The 21752-nt window shown below is 56.3% G+C and overlaps 2 protein-coding genes across 2 annotated transcripts in view; one reads left to right on the forward strand and one right to left on the reverse strand.

Annotated features, from left to right (window-relative positions):
* CHRNB2 (cholinergic receptor nicotinic beta 2 subunit) overlaps nucleotides 1–5074 on the forward strand; it is a 9796-nt gene extending 4722 nt beyond the window's left edge. The window contains exon 6 of the mRNA XM_004714743.2: nucleotides 2468–5074. Coding sequence (XP_004714800.1) covers nucleotides 2468–2638 — 171 coding nt within the window. The 3' untranslated portion in view covers nucleotides 2639–5074. The remainder of the gene's footprint in view (nucleotides 1–2467) is intronic.
* Nucleotides 5075–6430: 1356 nt separating this feature from the next.
* ADAR (adenosine deaminase RNA specific) overlaps nucleotides 6431–21752 on the reverse strand; it is a 53403-nt gene continuing 38081 nt past the window's right edge. Inside the window, exons 2-15 of the mRNA XM_045298348.1 lie at nucleotides 20044–21677; nucleotides 18181–18361; nucleotides 17485–17633; nucleotides 16858–17002; nucleotides 16544–16734; nucleotides 13455–13602; nucleotides 12941–13112; nucleotides 12712–12805; nucleotides 12006–12128; nucleotides 11692–11825; nucleotides 10360–10542; nucleotides 9800–9912; nucleotides 9372–9499; nucleotides 6431–9231 (exon numbers count right to left, since the gene is read on the reverse strand). Of these exons, the coding sequence (XP_045154283.1) occupies nucleotides 8994–9231; nucleotides 9372–9499; nucleotides 9800–9912; nucleotides 10360–10542; nucleotides 11692–11825; nucleotides 12006–12128; nucleotides 12712–12805; nucleotides 12941–13112; nucleotides 13455–13602; nucleotides 16544–16734; nucleotides 16858–17002; nucleotides 17485–17633; nucleotides 18181–18361; nucleotides 20044–21677 (3633 nt within the window). The 3' untranslated portion in view covers nucleotides 6431–8993. The remainder of the gene's footprint in view (nucleotides 9232–9371; nucleotides 9500–9799; nucleotides 9913–10359; nucleotides 10543–11691; nucleotides 11826–12005; nucleotides 12129–12711; nucleotides 12806–12940; nucleotides 13113–13454; nucleotides 13603–16543; nucleotides 16735–16857; nucleotides 17003–17484; nucleotides 17634–18180; nucleotides 18362–20043; nucleotides 21678–21752) is intronic.

A 21752-nucleotide genomic window follows, 5' to 3' on the forward strand; every position in this document is an offset into this window, starting at 1 on the left:
CTTGCTCTCCGTGGAGAAGCGAGGCTCCCAAATCAATAGCCTTTCCTGCTCTTCTGGACCCTGGGGACAGCCTGGTGAAATATTTGTGGAGGTGGAGGTGGGGGCTGGCGGGGCCTCCCAGGAAGAGAATTGCACGCTGAGCCCAGGGCGTGGTGTGTGTGTGTGTGTGTGTGTGTGTGTGTTGCACACGCGATGGGTCAAGGCACCCACCACCACTCCTCCTTTGGACTGCAGCAGTCCAACCCCAGGCCAGTCTCTGGATACCTGGCTGGTTCTAGGCCAGGCACAGCCGTTGTCATGGTGACCGATGAGTCTTCCTCGGGCATGCGCCAATTGCAGGGTAGGGCTGAGGAAGGGCGAGCTCCTGCGCTACTGTTTGTGCAGCAGGCTTGAGGGCCCTCCCCCCATTTCTGGCCACAGGTAGGGCAGGGGATTGGACTGGGACTTGGGCCAGAGAGTTCTGGAGTTCTTTTTGGTGCTGAGAGGAAGAGGGGTGGAGCCTGAGCTTGGAGGAGAGGGAGGCGGTCAGCCAGGAGGCACTGGGGTGCAGGGGTTGGCCTCTGAGGCAGGCAACGCCTCGACTGCTGCCCACTCACGCGTTGTACATTTACTGAGCTAGGCGCCCGCGGTGACCCACTTGGATGCTTCACAGGCGTCTAAGGCAGCACTAAATCTACAGTCCTCCTGGCGACTTCTCCCATCCCTGTCCACTCGGTGCTTCATCATTCCTCCCTCCAACCCCCAGCTCTTGCCTGGTTCAGGGCGACGTCTCCCAGTGGGGTCCCTGGGACCCTCCATCCAAACACACACCCCGTCTTCCTACTGCATCTTGTGTCTCTCCCCTTTGCTTAAGCGCCTGGCCCAGGTCTGCTCCACCCAGTCTGTGCCCATATAGACCCTCTGCCTTTTTTTAAAAAATTGTTTTCAACTCTTATTATTTGCTTTACTATTTGGGAGAAAGACAGGGCTTTCTACTCCTGTAAAGAGTCTTGGAAACCCGCAGGGACAGCTGAACCCTGTCCTACAGGGTTGCTCTGAGTTGGCGTCACCTAGATGGCCAGGAGTTTGGTTTTTATTTGAGAATAGAGGTTTAGTTAGGTGGATGGACACAGCGGCTACAACAGTGGGTCCAAACATAACCATTGCAGCGGTTACCCCTCAGTTCTTTTGTAAGTGGTGTGTTGGAGCCAGGCATCGGCAGCAGCACATCTGAGAACATGTCAACCCCTCACCTCCAATATTTCAGCTTCTGTCTCCTAAGAGTCGAGCATGCTCATGCATCACCCTGGGTCAGCGATCACATTTCAGGGACCTTTGCACCAGTCCAATAATACCTTCACCTAGTGGGCAGCCCATAACCCAGGCTTACCAATTGTTCTTCGGGGCAGATCACACACTACTGCCGATCTTCCCGGCCGTTTCTCTACCCAGTCCTTTGTTTCCCGTATAAACATCTGCCAGTGTGTACCTAGTTCAGTCCTTCACATTTTTTAGTCCATCTTTAGCAGGTGTCGAATGTCAGGCTGTTCTGTCTTGATCTAGTTCAAAGGTTCCCAAACTTTGGGGGCCCACTGCCCCCATTTCAGAAAGAAAAAATTACTGAGCACTCCTCTGGCCATTAAAAATGTTTGTACTGCAGTCCATCATACAGGCTAAAGTAGAGGTATCTGCTTTTGCAGCGCCCACTTTGGGAAACACTACTTTTAGTTGTACGTCCCGCATCCAGCCTGGAGCTAGGTAGATAGCAGGCACAGCTGTGAAACGAAGGCCTGGCTGTTCCGCACCTGTCTACATGAAGGTGTGTAGAGAAAGGAAGAACAAGAATTCCAGACACAAAGGAAATCCAAAGATGGGGATCTGAGAGGACACATAGGAGTTTGGGAAGTCCAAGTTGTGGGGTGGGAGCTATTGGTGGACCACATGGTACGGGCACCTCTTAATCCCAGACTTGGGGTCTGGATTGGCCCTGAAACCAGTGGGGCCACTAGGGATTTTTAAGCAGGTAAATCAGGACCATGGCTTGGCAAGGTCACTCTAGGGTCCCTGAGGGAGAGGTGTGTGTGTGTGGGTGATAAAAGCTGCATGTTCTTTTTTTGTTAAAATAATTTTATTGGGGGCTCTTCTAACATTCCATACATCAATTGTATCAAGCATATTTGTACATGTGTTGCCATCATCATTTTCTACTTGAGCCCTTGGTATAGATCCTCGTTTTCCCCTTTCTCCCCCACCCTCCAGCCCTCCCGAATCCTCGATCAATTATATACTGTTTTTATTATTTCGCATCTTTTAAAAAAAATAATTTTATTGAGGGCTCGTACAACTTCTATCCATCCATTGTGTCAAGCACATTTGTACATTGCCTGCCATCATCATTCTCAAAACCTTTGAAAAGCTGCATGTTTTCATCCCCCTCCGTCCTGAATCATGCGACTGACACTCAGGCATCCCGGATCCCTCCATCCAGGTGAGTGAGGACTGGAAGTACGTGGCCATGGTGATCGACCGCCTGTTCCTCTGGATCTTCGTCTTCGTCTGCGTCTTCGGCACCATAGGCATGTTCCTGCAGCCTCTCTTCCAGAACTACACCACCACCACCCTGCTCCACCAGGACCACTCGGCTCCCAGCTCCAAGTGAGGGCCCCCCTCGCGCCATGCCCCTTCCCCTCTCTGCCGGCTGCTGTGGTCTGGGGCTGCGCGAGTGAGCAACCAGGCAGAGGGGCGTGGCCCCACAGATCCACCCATTACTTCACCTGGAGCCCCTCCCGCGCACACCCCTCCACCCACACAACCAACGCCAACCTGGAGGCTGGAGCAGTTGCCCCGTGTCTTGGCCACGCCCCTCCTCCTGTACCAAGCCAGGCAGCCCTGGTGGCTGCAGAGGGTGGAGGCGAAACTGGACAGGGCTGTCTGAGCCTTCCACCCTGGGGAGTGTCCGACTGGGAGGAGCCAAGAAGGGGACTAATGCATCTGCCTCCGGGTCACAGGGGGAGCGCAAGCCGGATTGTGGGAGGACAGGGACTTGGACTGTGGGCGGGGTGGACACAAGATGGACACAAGCTCAGAAGGGAGGAGCTGACGGCCGCTCTGTTCTGGTGGACAGAGGACAGCGGTTCCTACCTGGAGGGCTTAGGCGGGTGCTGAGCGCAGACCCCGGGAGTCTTCCACCTCAGCCTCATGCTTCCCAGGGGCTCAGAGCCCAGCACCCCAGGCCCCGTTCTGGTCCAGTGAAGAATTCTCCACTAGACGCCCCGTCTTCTCGCTCAGGCTCAATGAGTAGACGACAGTGTGTGGACACAGTTGAGCTTTAGTTGGGCCTCCCAGGTCAGAGTGTGGGTGACTTGCTCAGAGTGAGAAGTGCAGGTCCCCACATCCCCCCCAGCAGGAAGAGCCCCTAGTGACTACAGGCAGAAGCCATGCGACATCGGCTGCCCACTCACGCAGGAGACCTTCTGCAGCGCTGGGCCTTTGACCTTCAGCGCAGACACCCATCTGGAGTGCCCTGTCTTTCTGCCCACTCGGGAGCGACTGACTGTGGAGGATTTCCGTGGGAAGCAGACCCAGCCTGGTGCAAGCTGTGGGACTGGCCGCACTAGCACCGCTCCGTGTCCTTCCAGCCCACTGTCCATCCTTTCTGCTCCAGATCCCTCTCCCAACCAACCTGAGCACTGTGAAGCAGACCGTGGGAAGGGCAGCTGGACTAAAAGGGTGGCCTTCCCTGTCCTGCGAGCCCCCGGAGGGAGGCTGGCTCCTGACACTGCTCCCGGGGGTGAGCTGGAGGCCGCCTGGCCAGTTCCTCCAGGAAACAGACTCCCAAGGGCCCTCTGGTCCACCCCTCCCCTCCCTTCCCTCCTACTTGCCTGGCTCCAGTTTGTGGTTCCAGCTGATGCTCAGTGAGGAAGGCTGGCAGATGGAGGGTTGCCCAGGGGTCAGTCTGCTAGGTGCACTCTTGGGGCCTGAGGGTCTCTGGGGCCCAGCAGGGAACAGGTGCTGGTGGGCAGAGCAGATGGCACAGGCGAAGAGTGCTGGGCAGGATCCCAGAGCGGCAGGTTTGTTGGGGCGACCCCACTGTGAGGCCCTGGTATTGCCTCCCCCACCACCGCTCCAGGAAACAGACTCCCATTTATATGCTCTGGGGAGCCATGATCCTGGAATTGGTGCCATCAGGGAAGCTCCTGGCCCCTTACCATGGTGGGGGCTACCTTGGGAGAGGAGGCGCCCCACACCGTGCTGTGGTCCTGAGGCTGGTGGGCAGCTAGGACAGGAGCTGGGCCGGTCTCCCGGAGGCCCACTGGCACCCATAGCCCTTTCTGAGGGGGCATGCCCAGGCTTTCTGCCCCTGGCGGCTGGCAGTGCTGCAGGAGGGGCCGATGGATTGGGAATTTAAACACCCGGGAGACCTGAGCAACCCTGGCTGAATAGGGGCTGTCTGCAGAGGAAGGCTCTTTTTGGAGGGGGGAGCTCCGTTCCCTCTAAGGAAAACAAGGCTCTTGGGAGGGCTTGGGGGCTGTGGCCCGGGCTCTGTCCTCCCCATCACTGTTCTGGTTAGTGTTCACCCAGGGTCTGCTCTTAGCCCGTTTCTTCAGATGCACTGGCTTACTCTCACAATTCTGTAGGGGGCGCTGTTTTATAGGAAGTGGCTCTCTAAGAAGCCAATGGACACGGTTGGTCACTCCATGCTTAGGGATACCCAGCAGGGTCTTCTGACATCACTCCCCGCCCAAGGGTGGACTGGGTTCCAGCCAGTCGTTCTGTTTCTAGGCAGCCAGGGCTGGCGGGTCACAGCTCCCTCACCCTCGAACTGCTGCTGGCCGGCCTCCGCTCCTGATACTGACTGGATGGAGAACGGGGACCCCCTTTCATCCCAAGAGGCCAAAGTAATAACCCCAGGGCTCTTAGAGGACCGCTGGTCTGATTGTCTCAAGGACACCTCACTCACCCACCCTGAGGATGCCTGCTTCCCCCACTGGTCCTTCTCTGCACTCCTGGAGCATCTGCCCTCCCTGGTCCAGGCCTGCCCATGCCAGGCGCATTAGGAAATCAAGATTCGTGGAAAGAAGATTGTTTGCAAAGACATCTGTCTTGCTGCTATGTTTGTGGGGATGGAATCACCAAATCTGGGGACAGGGGCAATGAGCTCCTGAGAGGTCCGCTAGAACACTCTGAAGGAGAGGCGCGTGGGTAACAATCTACGCAGGACGTTCTGCTCCATGAGCTGCTCATCCTGAGATGGGAGGGAAATAGTATTCAGGTTTGGCCCCCCTGCGCCCCGAATGACAGGCAGGGTGACAGTGATGGAAATGGTTAAGGTGAGGAGGAAGGCCCTCAGGCAGTGCTGGCCCCTGTTGGGCAGGTGGGGTGGGGGAAGCCTGGCACTTGCTTGAGCTGATGGGGGAACAAGTGCAGTTCCCTTTTGAGGGCCCGAGGCTCTGGGGCTGTGCGTGTATTTACCCTGCACTGTTTCAGCAAGTGTTAAGAGACCCAAAACGCTGTCTGACTTGATGTGGCCCCGATGTGTGTGTCGGATGGGTGTGATAAAAGCTGCATGGTTTTTTTTTGTTAAAATAATTTTTGTGCTGCCAACCCCTGCCTCAAGTCCCCACCTGTCCACGGAAGGCCTCGGTGAGGGAAGCTTCATCTTGACTTGTGGGAGTCTCGCATGAGGAACTGCGTGCCTACTGATGGCAGTTCTCAAAGGTCAAGGATAAGTCTGTGCCCACTTCCATTGTGAAAAGTGGTGCATTCTCTTTGAGACCCAGGAGGGGAGTTCTGGATGCCAGGGATGAAGTAAGATGCCAAGGCAGCCTGGGGCCACCCTTGGACTCAACAGCTGGTGGGTGGAGGGTAGAGGCAGGAGAACCACCACCCTAACCCTCAACTGTGGAGACAGTTCCCGCAGAGCTGCCTCCCAGTGGCGACCAGCCTGAACTGGCAGCCCCCGAGTCAGCAGTCAAACACTCAGCCTCGGCACCACAGGGCTCCTTCAGGGACACACCCTCACTTTCATCACATCAACGAGTTTCTGAGGCTGACTGTTGACGGATCGGAGTAGAAAGCCCTGTCGTTCTCCTTCAGATCCGCTGGTGGTTTTGAACTGTTGACCTTGGTGATCACAGCTTAATGAGTAACCACTATGCCACCAGGGCTCCTCAAAGAGTTAGGCTTGTGTATAACTTCTGTGAACTTGTCTCAAGGGTGGCTTTCCTATTCTGGGTCTCGACATCTGCATACGAGTCTCTGGGACAAGCTGTTCAGTGGGGGGCTCTGAAGGAATTGGGGACGTCATCCCGGAGTGCAAGGCACACCACGCCTAGCCCAGCCACCCCAGAAGCCCCTGGGATGGGCTTGCGGCAGGCAGGGCACCTCTCCACCACCCTGGAGTCAATGCTGCTGGTCTCCCACCCACCCCCGGAAACCAAACCTTGACGTCTAACAATTTAGATCTTTTTTATTTATGGGACATGTGTATTAGTCAGTGATATCAAGAGACACATAAAAGCAGAATTATAAAACTGGACTGCAGCCATCATGGTCCCCAAGTCTGTACTTGGGCACTTCCCAACTCTGCTCTTGGGGTTATGAGACCCAAAGACCATCAAAGTCCCTTCAACACAAGTAAAGGAAATAGCTTCAAGCAGCAACAATTCTTACAAGTGATTATTCAAAGGGTATACAATAGCCACAGTTCAGACAAATTGACAAAAATCATTAAAAAAAAAAAAAAAAGAGTGGGGTAGGGTGCCCTGCTTAAAAACAAACACTTGAGGGAAGAATGAGCAGAACCCCTGGCAGGGCTCAGCTGCCTCTGTCCGAGGCCGGGCTGGCGAGGTGGTGTGGCGCCGTGTGGGCAGGGCCTGCCTTAGGCTGGCTTCCGGCGGACACAGGGAGCCGAGGCGCTCTTCCTACAGCAGACACTCAACACTGGAAATCTGCTCCATCAGATCTTGGGGGCGAGCAGGGTTCTGCTCTTTGAGAGCTGCCCTGCTCCTGGAAGGGGCGGCATTGCAGGCTAGGGTAGCACCCGAGATGCCCGGCGGGCCCAGCTGTTCCAGGGAGCCAGCATTCTGCAGACCCCAGGGAAGAGCTTCCTCCTGATGGATGGGAGCCACACGTCCTGTGTGCCCCGCCTGATCACGGCCAGGGAGCGAGCCCCTCGCCTCCAGCAGACAGACAGTGTTTCCCTGGCAGCTGCTCGAGCCACCTGGGGGCTCTGCCAGGACATGCCCAGTGTATTTTAAAAACGTGGATCTTGTTGTTTGGGCAATATTTGGTCAACGGAACAGAGGGTCTGTAGCCACAAAGAATAAAAGTGCACGTGTGGACGCATCTACTGTGGAAGAAGACAGACAGACTAGTCAGTAGTTTGCCGAGGGGCAGTGGGACTGGGGAGGGCTGCGAAAGCATGGGGGGAGGGGGGGACGCGGGGCGGTGTGAGCGTGAGGCTCAGCAAGTTCACGGGGGCCAGGGCCACCTGGAGGGAAGAGGCAGGTCAGTCCTAGAGGTAGCACAGCCCCTCTAGTTCTTGTGAGGCCGACCTGGGCCCTGGACCAGGCTCTACAGAGAGGCTGCAGGCTCTGACAGGCCGAGAGCCAACATCAGGTTAGGGTGCAGACAAAGGACTTCACCTCTCGGGGTGGGAGGTCAAGCTGCCCGTTCACCAATGAAGGCTGCCTTCATAGGTCAAGCCTATTCAGAGCCCCTGTGAGGCCAGGGGAGAAGACTCGCAGCGTGAGCCCCACCCTGTTCCAACTTCAGGATCCACCTGGTAAAGACGAGAGCACTTGGATCAATGGAGACAGACGTCTGGATTTCCATTTGGTGGGCTGCAGGCTATCGGTAGTAGGCAGGACTCCACAGCGACTGCGTTCTGGTGAAAACTCCCAAGTTCCCGAGGTTTCTCAGGAGAAACACGGGACAGTGGTCTGGCCCCACGTGATCCCCCTACTCCTGCTGAGCCCTGATTATCTGAGCGGAGGTGATGGCCACCTGCTGCCAGCGATCCTGGGGTTCATTGGTTGTTTTCTGCCAGCTGGCTGGTTCTGTGGCCCTGCTCCCTCCGTTGGCTGGGCAACTTCCTAGGAAGGCTTTGGGAGGGGCGGCTGGGAGCTTGGCCACATTCCCAGGATCGGCTGTGTCGTCCTGCAGGGGACCTGGGCACACTGTTGCTCGGGCCAGTCCTCTAGCCCATGGTGGTGGGTATGAGGCCTTCCGGCTGCCTGCGGGAAAAGGCCCATGGCGAGCGGAGCAGCAGTTTCCCGGCTGCCTGGCCTCTCCCAACCGGCTAAAGTGCAAGATCCAAAGATCGCTGAGCGGCTAGCTGCCTGCAGATTCCGACCACACGCGTCCACTGGCACCAGGAGTCAGCCAGCAGTCACTTTCGATTCCTGACCTTGCAAATGTCCCACCGAACATTTTTAGGTTTCTCTCTCTCTCCCTCGGGCAGTGAGAGAGAAATGGAATGATCACAAGCAAGGCTGGAATCTCCAGGCGGAGGGGACATTCTGTAGAGTGGCCGTACTCATCACCAGAGAGGCCACCGGTACCTGACATGATTCACATGGGCTTGCCTGGAGCCCAGGCAAGACCACAAGAGGTCAGTGTAGCAAACATAAACTCCAAGGAGATGGCAGGCCACAGAAGCAAACGGAAGAGGAAAGGGCAGCAGATGCTGATGCTGTGGGTGAAGAGAGCCCCCTTGGTCTCGCCTCAGGTCCCTTCACTTAGGGCAACAGAAGGGGGCTGGCCAAACCCAGCCCAGCCACCCCAAAGGAAGCGGGGTACACAGAAACCCAAAGTTCTCAGTATCAGGACTCTTGGTTCCGTTTTGTTTTTTTAAAAGTAGAAAACATAAAAGCAAACCACCACCCCCTTTGGAAAAAACAAACAAAAAAACCCCAAAACTGAAAAACCCCTGACCAATGTGATGAGGAATGCTACAGCCACCTCCTACCTCTCATCCCCGTGTGAGCACCCAGCCAACCCGCCCGAGGGGACTATACGGGGCACAGATAAAAGTTCTTTTCCTCCTGGGGCTTGCTTATCCAGTTCCCGTAGCCCATATCTTTCAGGCTTTTTTTGAAGTAGTTCTTGGCTGTCTCGTACTCCCGGGCGGCTCTCTTGGCCTCACCATAGGAGAGTTTCAGTAGGTCCCTGCGGTAACGGAAGGAGCAGAGCTTCTTAAATTGAAGGAAAATGTTCTTTTTGGAGACCCGTGACAGTTCATTCCGGGGCCTGGAGAAGTGAAAACACTGGTTATTCCCCTGAGGCCGGTGGTGGTGGTGGTGGGGGGTGTGCCCGAGGTGGAGAAAGTACTGGGGGTGGGGGGAGCAGGTATCTGCTCAGCTCTGGGCACCCTTGAGAGCTCCCCTCACCCGTCCACGGTGCCTCTGGTCCCATCCAGGATCTCTAGGTCGTAGCCGTCGGCCAGACACCAGTTGACACTCGTCTCCTTCGTCTTCCCAGATTGCCTTTTGGAATCGTAGACGCTGACTCGGCCAACCTGGAGCAGGGCAGGCGAGGGAGACCTGTCAGCGCAAGGCCGGGAGCAGGGACTGAGAGCCTCAGGAGAGGGTGGTGGGGCTCGAGCCCCCCATCCCCACTCTCAGTGTCCTGTTTGGTGAGACTAGGCAGCATCTAGCTATGCCACACCCTAGCCAGTTCCGGACTCTGAGGAGGATCAGGGTGCCCTGGAGGGGCGCTGCGAAGGCTCCTTGTGCCCAAAGTGCGTATTTTTGCTTAGTCGACAGGAAGGCCTGAAGAAGAGACAAGGTCAAGGGAAAACCGGATGGGGTTACGGTACCTTGGGGTGGTTGACAATGAAGGGCTGTCGCAGTCCGTCTTCAAATGCCTTCCCGTCTCTTGTCACTCGGCAGCAAATAGCACGGGTCAGATGCCCTTGGCTGAACAGGTAACCTGGGCACAAACACGCAAGTGGCTGGGTGAGCGGCCGGGGCTGGGAGGCGGGGGCGGGATGGGTGGTGGTGGAGGAGAGGGTCAAAGGCATCAGACAGTGCCATCAGGGCGACAGATCGACAGCGCTGGTTAGGAGGCGCCTGTGACCGTGGCTCCCCAGACACGATGGCATATCAAATACTGCTGCAATCTAGAGGCTCGGGGTCAGGTCAGGGACAGCGGAGAGCAAGGATCTTGGACGCTGCTGTTCGGAGCGGCTGGGCTGCTTTAAGTTGCCTGCCATGTCTTGTCATAGGCTTGCTGCCTAAACCCCAGGGCGGTCGCCATCAACGACTGGCCGCTGAGTCAAGCATGCTAACAACATCTGGCCACAGCGCACACAGCTCATGGTCTTTGGGCACCATCGGACACACCAGTTCCAGCTTCCTAGGCCCACCTGCCCCTTACCCAGTGTGACTGATTTGAGATACACAGGCTGCAAGAAGTGGGTCAACAACGCCCCTTGCAGGCCGAGCACGTTCCAGCGCAGGATCTTGTCACTGCAGGACATGGTGCGGAGCCGCTCCCCGAGCCGGATGCCATCCCAAGTAGGCACGATGTCACTGGACTCCACTGGGATGGTTCCTTCCCCTGTGGCAAAGACTCAGGTTAGAGCCCCAGGATCACTGGCCCGCCTCATTCCTTCTGCCTAGATCCCAGAGCACCTACTATGTGCCAGACACGGCACTGAATGCTGGGTTGAAACTGGTGGGAGAAACAGGTGAGAGCCTGGTCCTCATGGAATGGCCTGCAGAGTGGGGGGTGGGGTAGAAAAGGGAGGATTCCAGGTGGTGAGCGGGGCTGAGGGCTTCACAGGAGCTGGGCTGGAGCACAACCCGGGGCAGAGCAGCAAGGGGGCTGAGACACGGAGGAGGACGAGGGGCCGCTGGAGCAATAGCGTCCCAGACAGAGAAATGGCTAGAGCAAAGGCCCTGGGGCAGCAAGAGGCCACGTGGCGATGGGCCCGGGCACTCACCTAGGCTTTGCTTTTACGTGAAGGGCCGTGGGAAGCCACTAGAGCCGTGGTTATCCACCTGCCTCACGCCGAGACCCTTTCACACAGCTCCTCATGTGGTGGTGACCCCAACCACGACACTGTTTTCGTTGCTACTTCGGAACTGTCATGTTGCTACTGTTATGAATTGTAAGGATCTGATATGCAGGACGTATTTTCATTGTTACAAATTGAACATAACCACAGCTGAATATAAAACGATGGATCAGCATCCATATGGTGTGTATATATATATTTGCAGTAGTTGATGATTTTACATTTACCCAGTAATTATAATTCATGGCATGTCATTTTACCTCCAATACGGCTCCTTTCAACACAGTATCTGCTCTCTACACGTGTGACTGGCCCACATAAGTACATTTTGGCGCCAACCCTGCCATATACACCTGTATTTGTATGGGGTGTATGGGATGGGGTTGGCGCAATGATGTCATCACGCTGGGTGCTAGTATGTGGGTGTATCTGCATGTGGGAGGACTGCCTGGAGACAGATAGAGGAGCGATGTCTCGGTTCCTAAGACCATCAGAAATATGAGTTTTCTGATGGTCTTAGGCAACCCCTGAAAAGGTCGTCCGAGCCCCAAAGGGGTCACGACCCAGAGGTTGAGAACCACTGCCCTAAACATTCTCTCCCCAGCCAGCGGCGGGAGCCCAGCAGTAATGGGCCCGGGGCCGTGCAGAGCCAGAGCGCTTAGGGGGCGGAGGGAGGGCGTGCCACTCACCATTCTCCACCTTGGTGCGGAGCTTGCCTTGTTTAGGGTTCTCGAAGACAGGGTAGTGGCGGGATTCAGTGCTCTCCACAGCCCGGTCACTGCAGGACTTGTCAAAGAGGGCACCATCTCCACAGGGAGCCGTGCTGCGGGAGGGGACTTTGTGAGAACCCACTTGGGCAGACACCACCTGCCAGTTTCTCGGACCACAAACACAGTCCTATTGGCCGAAGCCAGGGATTCTTCTGTAACCCACCATGGGCCTCCTGTGGTGGGACAGCAGGTGAGCCCCCAACCCCGGCCTCGGGCCGCAAGGCAGTACAGACCTGATGTAGAGATGGAACGACACTGTCTTTTTTATTTGGAGCTTCCCTCCTCCCTTAGCGATCTCGAAAATGCTGTCCTTCGCCGTCTGGGCGCTGTACTTCATCAGCTCGCTGTAGAGGAACCTGGGGGACGAGGCCTGGCTGAGACCTCGGGCAGGCTCCAGGCTGGGCCGGGCAATCCTCTGAGCCCCGGGAAGGGAAGGCGAGGGTGGGGATCGTGCATGGCTTCTCAGGCTGACAGAAGTGCAAGGCAAGGCAGAGTTCTCTGGGGAGACATCCCATTCCTGAGAGGAAGCTAGCCTTTCGGGTCAGCATTGCTTCTGCCCAGGATGCCTGGCTACAGCGGCCGCCAGGATCCGTGGGCAGGACTGGCTGTGGGAGGCTGCGTCTCTCCCGGGACTCTCCTTCCATGGATTACAGAAAAGGTGAGGTGGAGGTGAGAGCTGGCAGCGGGGGAGAGGGACGGCTGCCTCGTTCCCAAGGCCCCACGGTCAGAAAGGTCCTTTGGAGGATTTCAAAAAGGGCAGGAATCGAAGCTGGCGAGGAAGAGGCACACACTGGGCCAGGCAGCTGGGTCGCAGAAGGACCGACGGGTCAGGCAGGCTTGAAGGGCCAGCTCCAAGCAGAGGCCGGCCCCAGTGGGGGCCTGAGAAGCCAGGGGTGGCATGGGGCTGGACACAGCGATGGAGCCCAGGTGGCTGCTCACCTGATGAAGCCCCTACGGGAGATGATCTCCGCATGGCAGTCGTTGACGGTTTCTCCCTTGAGGCTGAGAGAATCTCCTTTCACACAGCGATTCCCTGGGGAGGGGTAAGCAAGGGGGACTTCAGTCTGTGGACTCCCACATCCCCTTCCCCGGGGAGAGGCAACCATTCCCGCTCGGGATCGGGCAGCTCAAATGAAGCAGAGACAAGAGCCCCCCACCCCTGCCTTACCGGTGCCCAAGCTGACCACGACGCCCAGGTCTTCAGCGTCCTTCTTCATAACGATGGCGGCCAGGATCTTGCGGCCGAGCAGGGAGGGCTGGAAGCTGTTGGTGAGCGCGTTGAAGCAGCGGTGGCTCAGCATGGCGATCTGGTCGTGGAAGGTGCTGCCGGTGAGGGGGAGCTGTGGGGACGGGAGCCCCGTCAGGGCCACGGAACAGACGCACACCCCTCCCCTCACCCACTCACCCACCCCGCACTGCAGACGGCTCACAGGCAGGGAGGTCCCGTGCCTCTCCACCTGCCAGTGGGCCGTCTCTGCCCCTCTCCCACCCAGCCCCACTTTCCAGGCTATGGGGGCTAACATGAGAGCCCGGGTGTCATTCCCAGAGGAGCAGGAGTTAGCAGGAGCCCAAGAAAAGAGAGCACCAAAAGTAGACGTCTTAACTGTCTTTGGCTGTGCTTCTGGGGAGCGGGAGAGGAGAAGCATAGTTCTTCTGAGACTGGCCCCCGTCACTGGGGTTACCTCTGTGAAACCCATGCGCTCCGCCTTCTCGTTCTCCCCAATCAAGACGCGGAGCGCCGCATCTGCTGCTTCCTGCTTGCCCTGCTTCTTGCTGTGGGCGCACACGGCTGGGAACCAGCGACCCCCAACCTTTGCCTGATAAACGAACCTGAGGGGTGAGAAGCCGGGCATAAGACAAGCACCAAAGATGGGCAGCTCGCTGTGCCCTGGAAGACTGGCTTACGCTGCGGCCCGCTAGCGAACAAACGGCCCATCACTTCCCCCAGCCCGGTCTCCAATCCCACTGAAGAATCGCAGCCCACCCTGAGTTCAGCCAGAGCGTGCCGACGATACTCCTCCGTGCCTTTCTCTCAATGGAACCTTAAAGAACCGGGTCTGCAAGGGCCGAGGCCTGTCTTTACTCTCAAGGGAGATCAGCAAATCCCAGAGAAGTGTAGAGAAACCCTAGCACCAAGCGTGGTCTGTCTTCTTGAGCAAAACTGAGAAGGGACTGACTTTCTCCCCATAGGAGCTAATGTTGCTTAATGCCCGTCTGTCTTGTCAAGTTCCGGGTTCCATTTCCTCGTCTACTTCCTGATCTGCTCAAAAAGGCCTAGGCTGGACTGGCGAGCACGTCCAAGTCTGCTCTGGCCAAGGGACCAGGCTGTCCTGAGGGCGGGTTCAGACCTGGGCTCTGCTTGGCCCCTGGCACAGACAAGGCAGCGGCCTGGCCCGCTGGGCCGGGGATTTCCACCCTGAAGGAGGAGCATGATGGCGCAAAACGGCTTGGAAATTTACCAGATGATTCAACAACCCTGGCTTTCAACCAGGTCCCAGTCAGGGGCCTGGAGAAATCCAGCTCTGGATAATTCAACAGCCTCTAAACGGACGCTTTGGTAACCAGAGTTATCGGCTCGGGTGAGGCTACGAGGCCAGAAGTGTAGGATCTTTGCCCAGGGATCCAGGATAAGTTCACGTGTTTGAAAAGAATGTGAACGATTGGGCACAATGTCTATAAAGATATACAGGGGCTTCAAAAAGTTCATGAAAAACCTCTACTATCTGTTAATCTAATTTTCTTGAAATTTTATAAGCCCTCCTCACATAAACATGTGGTACAAACACATACATGTGTATACCCATCCTTCGTATCTATTGCATATACAATATATTCAATATACATGAGTATATATTTTGAAGCCCCTCCCATATACACAGATTTATATATGTGACATATACAAGCATATGCCTGCATACATGCGGGGGCTTCCAAAAGTTCATGAAACATGGAATTAAAGATAATAGAAGTCCCCCTGTATGTGTGTGTGCATGTGTACACGTACACACGTGCACGCACACACACGTTTGTTCTATTTGACTCCGGTAGATTCTACCGTGCTGGCCAATATGCCAGCCACTAGTCACGAGAGGCCATTACTTAAAAATGGAAACCGCCATTCAGTTCCTCAGCTACCCCAGCCACATTTCAAGCGCTCCAGAGCCACAGATGGGTGGGGCTGAAGGACGTCCCCACGGGAAGCTGTATGGTCCTACGGAACCGACACGAGGCCCACTGGCCACAAGGCCTCTCTGCCCAACAACCCTGACACTCTGACCTGACAGTTCTTTGCTGTGGTAGTTGGGGGTGCCCTGCAGGGCGTTTAGCAGCCTCGTTGGCTTTCACCTGTTACATGCCAGCAATCCTCCCCAGCTGGGACCACCAACTGGTGCCTACTGGCACTACCAAATATCCCTCGGGGGGAGGGGTACAGGTGACCGTTTTGATAGCCGCTGCTGCTGCTTACAGAGCCTTCAGCCTCATTTCCAAACCATCCCTAGTTGACTGACTTCTGAGAAGTATGTTCAAGCTTGCCCCGATGGCTTGGGTTTACTGTGTCCTATGCACAGCCCCGCCTTTCTTTCTTGGGGAAACCGCTAAGTTGTTCCTCTGAAGGTGTTGGTTTAGCACGTTTACTGAGGACTGAGTTCGCATAGTACTGATGGAGCAGCAGACGAGGCAGATGACGCCCGCAGAGCTAGACATAGAGAAGTGTCCATGCTCGTAGCCAGGAGCACCCAGTGCAGCGTGCGTGTCCCGCTCACCCTCTGCGTGGGTGAAGCAGACAGCTCCGTCAAGCACCAGGTGGGCCACAGCCGCACGAGACCCTGCCCTGAGATACCTAGCTAAGCCCGGGTCTTGAACTGTGAAATAATACATATTTACTCCCTCCATCTGAAAAAGAAAATGAAAATAAGTTTCTTACCAAAAATAATGTGTGCAGATACAGGAGGGGGAAATGGGACTAAAAAGATAAAGGCATTATTCCAGAACTTTTATACAGTTCGTTCTTGACATAAGAGAGAGAGGGGAGGGAGTGTGTCACCAGGTTTTGTTTTGTTTTTTTTAGTCAACCTAATCATCACATATTTTAATTTTTGTTAAACAATAACGGCAACAAAAATGTGGTAGTAAATGTGTGGAAATTTCCAGGTCTCAGGAAGCTAGTAGCATTGCACTGGTCGGGGGAAGGAGACTAGAAGCCTGGGGTACAAATGAGACTTTTCATGGTATGCTTTTTTAATTGGTTTGCTTGGCTTTCCACATAAGAGGGCTTCCAAGAAGTTCATGGAAAAATTTCATTACCTTTTCATTCCATTTTACTATGAACTGTTCAAATCTTTCTTATGTATTCCTTTAAAAAAATAAATTTTAATTTAAACCCACTGCCCATTTTGGTTTAAAATTACATCAAAACCCACTGCCACCACGTCGACTCAGACTCTTTGTGGCCCTACATGGGATTTCCAAGGTTGTAGCTCTCTACAGGAGCAGAGAGCTTCATCTCTCCCAAGGAGCAACTTGACTTGTGGATTTGAACTGCTGACCTGATAGTTAGCAGCCCAACCCTTACCTGACAGTGAATTAAAATAAAAATGAGAAAGAATCGTGTTCCCTGGAAGAGGGCTGGGATCATCAGGGAGGCCAGGCCTCAGGGAGACCACGGACATGGGGCTAACTTGTTAGTTATGCTCTCACTCACAGCTCACACACATCCTTCCCTTCCCTGGTGACGCCCCCCTACAACCCCGGGCGAGACAAGGGCACTCACTTGGGCTCATGAGGCGGTCCAGACTGGTCGACCAACTTGAACTCAGCCGCGAAGCCGTGGGAGCGGGCATACTCTAACAGGCCACCCACAGGGTTGGTGTTCAGGTATCTGACAAGCTCCCCAATCCTCCTGACCTTGTTGGGCATCACAGATTCCAAGTTATCAAATGACTCCGTGCTTGTACCTCCAGGCTGAAGGAGAGTGAGCCAAACAAAGTGCGGGCCATGAACACTGGAGGAAGTTCAAGAGCAACCCGGGCCCGCTCACGTGCTCAAAGACCCTCCTGTACCTTACGGGCATGAAAGCGGCCCCACCTGCTCATCAGACGACGTGGAGGTGGTGGCCTCCCCCTGGAGGGCCTTCATGGCTTCCTCTGCGGCCATCTGCTTCGCCGCTTTCTTGCTGGGGGCACTCGCCGTGGGGAAAGTGTGGGGCCCCATGGCAACACAGTACTGGAACCTACCGGGAGGGGGACAAGAAGGATGAACAAGGTGTGGCGTTGGTCAGCTTGTCATCCTTCACTGCCCCTTGTTCCCTTGCACCCCTCCCTTCTGTGCCCTGGCTCACATACCCACTTCTGCCGGGACTAGCCAGTGCCCTCCACCTCCCGTCCACCCCCCAAGGCAACACTTCAATATCAGCCTTGCCTCACCCGGCCCAAGAGCCTGCACTTCAGAGCAGAGCATGCCTCACACCGCCCAGGTCTCTGTCGCCTCCTTCTCCAGTGCTGGTCCCTGCTTCGCTCTCTGAATTCCTACGCTCAAATCTCGACCCCCAACAGCAAACCCTCCCCTCAAAGCCTCTTCTATTCTCATCTTGAAATCCATGAAGTACCCTGCTGTCTGACAGGAGGTGAGAGGAAAGTGTGTGTGTCTGTCTGCCTATCTGCTTCTGTCTCTCTCAGAATACCACCGCAGAGACAGATGGTACAAGAGACATACTTGGGGTCATGGGCAGGGCCCTCCCTGGACAGGAGGCGGAATTCACAGGAGCTCCCCAACTTGTGCATACACTCCAGCAATGTACTGACAGGGTTCTTCCCAGAGAAAAGCGATGTTGCTGAAGGAGTGGCAGGCTGGCACTCAGTGGTCTGCAGAAAACGTGAGACAAAAAAACCCACCTGAGAAAACACGGGCCAGTCCACCAGATGGGAGACCCACCACTGCCACTGAAGGGCACCTCACAAGGACAGGGGGGACCGGCCCCACAGCGTTTCTGAGGGGCCTTGTCTTCTTCCAGGGGCATGGCTGGTGGGTTTGAACCACTGACCTTGTGGCCAGCAGCCCAGTGTTTTACCCACCGCACCCGCAGGGCTGGGATGAGAACATCTCTGCTGGCCAACACTAGGTTGGGAACGGCTTCCACAGGAAGAGAGGCTGCTGGGTATGTTCTAGTCACCGCACGAAAAGCAAGTTACCTAAAGTTCCTAGATCTCCCGTCGTCCCTCAGCAGGCTGAACTCTGAAATTCCAGCAGGCTAGGGTAGAGCGAGGGTGGGAGGGCTGGCTGCCGGTGAGGTGGCAGCAAGCCGACCTCAGTGACCAGCCGGAAAACCTGGTACTGCTCAGGCCTGGATTCCCTCCTGGAAAACCTGGTACTGCTCAGGCCTGGATTCCCTCCTGGAGGGCGGGCACCTACCTTCTCGGCTTCCTTCTCGGCGGGGTGGTACAGCTCCTCGGCTCGCCCGCTGTCCTTGGCCTTTGCTTCCGCCAGCAGAATGGTCATGGCCTTCATCGCTGCATCCTGCTTGGCCACCTTCTTGCTGCCAGCTTCAGCTGGGGGGAACTCTCGGCCACTGATGACCACCTGGAATTTAAATCTTGATGGACGGTGATTAGATAGCTGTGTGAACACTAGCCTTGGCCCTCCCTCCAGAGATCCCCACCCTGGGTGTGAGGCGCTTTTCTGATTGGCCGGGGAGTCCAAGGGCAGGTCCCGGGGCTCCTGTCTGTGGAGGCTCAGCCCGCCACTTTTTTGGGGGAAACAACGCGCCCACACCAGACTCTGCACATGTCACAACAGGGCCACAGGGGACCACATGGCCCGGCTCTCTTAACGAGGATGAAGAGCGAGCCTGTCCATAGAATGAGAACGAGCCACAACCACCATTACACTCCCGTCCTGGCGCAGCCGTGCCGCCCCAGGGGAAGTCCCTGAATGAAGGGAGGGCTTCTCAGGGCCCATCCGCACACTCCCCAGACACCTACCAGGGACCCGCAGACACCTGCCACTTGTCAGGGGCCCGTTTCAGTCCCCAAGCCCCCTCAGAGACACCCTCTTATTGTGCCGAGTCACTTGATTACTCATCCCGAGCCTCAGATGGAGGACGGGTCTCCTCGTATTCAGGAGCCCAGGAGCGCTGGCTGCAGCTGCTGAACCGAGTTCAGCTTTCTGATGCGTTCAGCTCCTCGCTCAGCCTGGGGTTCCATTTTCAAAAGTCAGCCAAACCTAAGGCGACCAGAATCCCCGATTTTTGGAAAGAATGCACCACAAGCTAGGGTACACGGTTTTCGGCTGCCACGTGGCTATTTCGCCAGGATACGAGTTTTATCAATGGTGTCCCGCTTTACCAATGTTAAAATCTGGTCACCTTAGCCAAAACCCCTCATTGTCTATGTCTTCTGAGTATTTGAACATGGCGCCTATCTGTCCTGCTTTCCCTGACTCTGGGGAGGGTGTGTGTGTGTGTGATAACCAGTCTTTGACCCAAACAAAAACAAGCCAGGGGGGGCGGGGGGGCTGCCTGCACAAGCTAAAAATTCACTTGTCCCTAAAACCGGCTGAGGCAATCAGAGAGACTGGTAGAAGCCGCTCCCTACCACCCCCCCCACCCGCCGCCTCTCTCTTAGCTGCTCCTGCACCCACTGCACTTCTATGGCTTTAGGACCCTGTGGGCCCGGGCTGTCAGGGTGCCAGGGTGCCGGGCCTGCCCAGCTGCCCGGGAGGTGGTCTCTGATCCCACGGCTCAGGGGCAGCGGCAGCAAGCCGCCAGCCCCATCTGTGCAGGGCAGGTATGTAAAATTAGAACCAGCACCTTCAACAGGCAGGCAGTGGCCGCCCTGGCTTCGCCCCCTTCTCCCCCGTCCCCAGGAGCCTGAGGAGGGGTGGAGAGCTGGCCCACTTGCTGCTGCCAAGCAGCCTGCCTACCCACCCAGCCCACCTGTTCCTGAACCTACTCACCTGGAGGGTGGGGGCGGACGGCGCAGGGGGTGGGTGGGGAGGGAATCAAGGCCTCACTGCTCTGGTGCATCATGAGAGGTACTGATCTCTAAAGCTGCTCACTGCAGCCACCAGAGCCAACCTCCCGTCCTTCCCAGCCAGGACTCGGCTGGACTGAGGTCTACATCCCCCTCAACCTCTGGAGAAAGGGCCCATTGAGGCCGAGCGCCAACAGGCTGACAGGAGATGCCGACCGGCACGGCTCCCCAGCGGGCCGCGACCGTGTCCGGAGCCCACGCGCCTGACCCCAACCCTAGCGGCAGCCCCTGGGTGGTCTCTTACCGAGGTTCATGGGGTGGTCCGCTCTGCTCTATCAGGTGGAACTCACAGGTCTGACTAGCGAACTGAGCATATTCTAACAGCCCGCTGATGGGGTTCTTCAGCTGGCACTCGGTCAGCTTCTTGTAGGGCGAGCACCGTGGCAAGCCATGACTGTAGAAGGAGGGCATCTCCATGATGGCTCGGAACTCACCTGGGGCAGCGCGGATACTGTTCAAGTCATCTGGGATGTCGTCTGTGGCCCACTGGCCATTTTCAAAGTCAACATACCCTGGTTTGGATGGGCCATTGTCATGAACAGGTGGCCTCAGTCTGATGGGTTCTGGGGTGGCCTCTTGGCGATGTTCTAGCTTTATGACGGGGTCCTGCCCGTTCGTCACTTTCCCCGGGGTGACGGAGTTGTTGGAGGCACCTGGAACGGGAAGGTTACAGGGGGGGAACTCCACGCTTGTCTTGGTCTCGGGGGTGGTAGCTGCGGGGATGGCTGGCAGACCGCCGGGCTTTCTCTTGAGTTGCATCCGTTCTCGCTTCTTGTTCGTCAAAAACCATATGGGAGGAGTCGCCCACTGCCTGTACACATCTCCCTGCCGCTCCAGGTCAAGCAGGACGGCGTTGACGTCACGGGCCCTGGTCAGCCCCACGTTTCTCGCCAGGTTCAGGGCGGAGGAGTTGTACACGGTGAACAGGTGGTCGCAGATTTTCTCCTTGATCTCAGCCATGTCGGAACGCACGGGAGGATCTTCCAAGCCACAGGTGGGGTTTCTGTGTTCTGTTTCCAAGCCAGGTGTGGAGCTCCCGTCTTCCTCGGCTTCTGCGCCAAAGGCAGAGCTTCTGCATTCAGTGTCCAAGCCGGCAGTGGGGTGTCCGTCTTCAGTTTCCAAGACACAGGTGGGGTTTCTGTCTTCTTCTTCTTCTTCTTCTGTTTCAAAAACAACTGGGGGGCTCCTGTCTTCTGCTTCCAAGTCAGGGGTGGTGTTTCTGTCCTCAGTTTCAAAACTGAAGTCTGTGTTTGGAGCTGTCTGGCAGTGATTGTCTGGCTGCTCGGCTGTACTGAGCTGTTCCCTGGCCTGAACCGAGCCTGCGATTCTCCACAAAGGCGGGGTCCCTGCCTCTTTATGGAGTTTACCCTTCTTTGCCAGAGCGTATACAACACGATTGATTTCCCTCTTGGGGGTCCTGAGTTTTCTGGATAGCTCAAGTGCTGTGGCGCTCTTCCCTTCCCCAAGGGCTTCCAAGTGCTTCAGGACCCTTTGTTCCTGGTTCGGGCCGATCCTTAGCTCCTGGAAATGTGAGGCTAGCCCGTCAACACTGCTCCCCGGCTGAATCCATGGCAAGGGAAGGGGGGACCCTCTCTGGAGCCCCTGACTTTGGAAAGGCACACCTCTGGGGCTATGCCAGCGCTCTAGTTGCCCTACTCTGGCAGGTGGTTTTGGGAACCTTGGCAGGAGCCCAGGGTGGAACGGAGGCAGGGAAGGTGTCTGCTTTCCAATCAGCGGCACTTCTGACAGATGCCCCTTGAGAAATTCTATCTGCCGGAGTTGGAGATGGTTTGGGTGTGCTTCCAGGCCTGGCTGCTCACGTCTGAGGTCTCTGTAGCCGTGGACGGGAGGGGGGCGGTGTCTGTTCAGGGAATACCCCTGCAGAACAAACAAGAAACCGGAACAGAACGCGCATTAGGCCTGCAGCAGTGAGCCCGGGGGGCGGGGGGGGGC

This window comes from Echinops telfairi, unplaced genomic scaffold (genome assembly GCF_000313985.2).
Source record: "Echinops telfairi isolate 266 unplaced genomic scaffold, ASM31398v2 ScPeMD7_7425;HRSCAF=8463, whole genome shotgun sequence".
Classification (NCBI taxonomy): domain Eukaryota; kingdom Metazoa; phylum Chordata; class Mammalia; order Afrosoricida; family Tenrecidae; genus Echinops; species Echinops telfairi.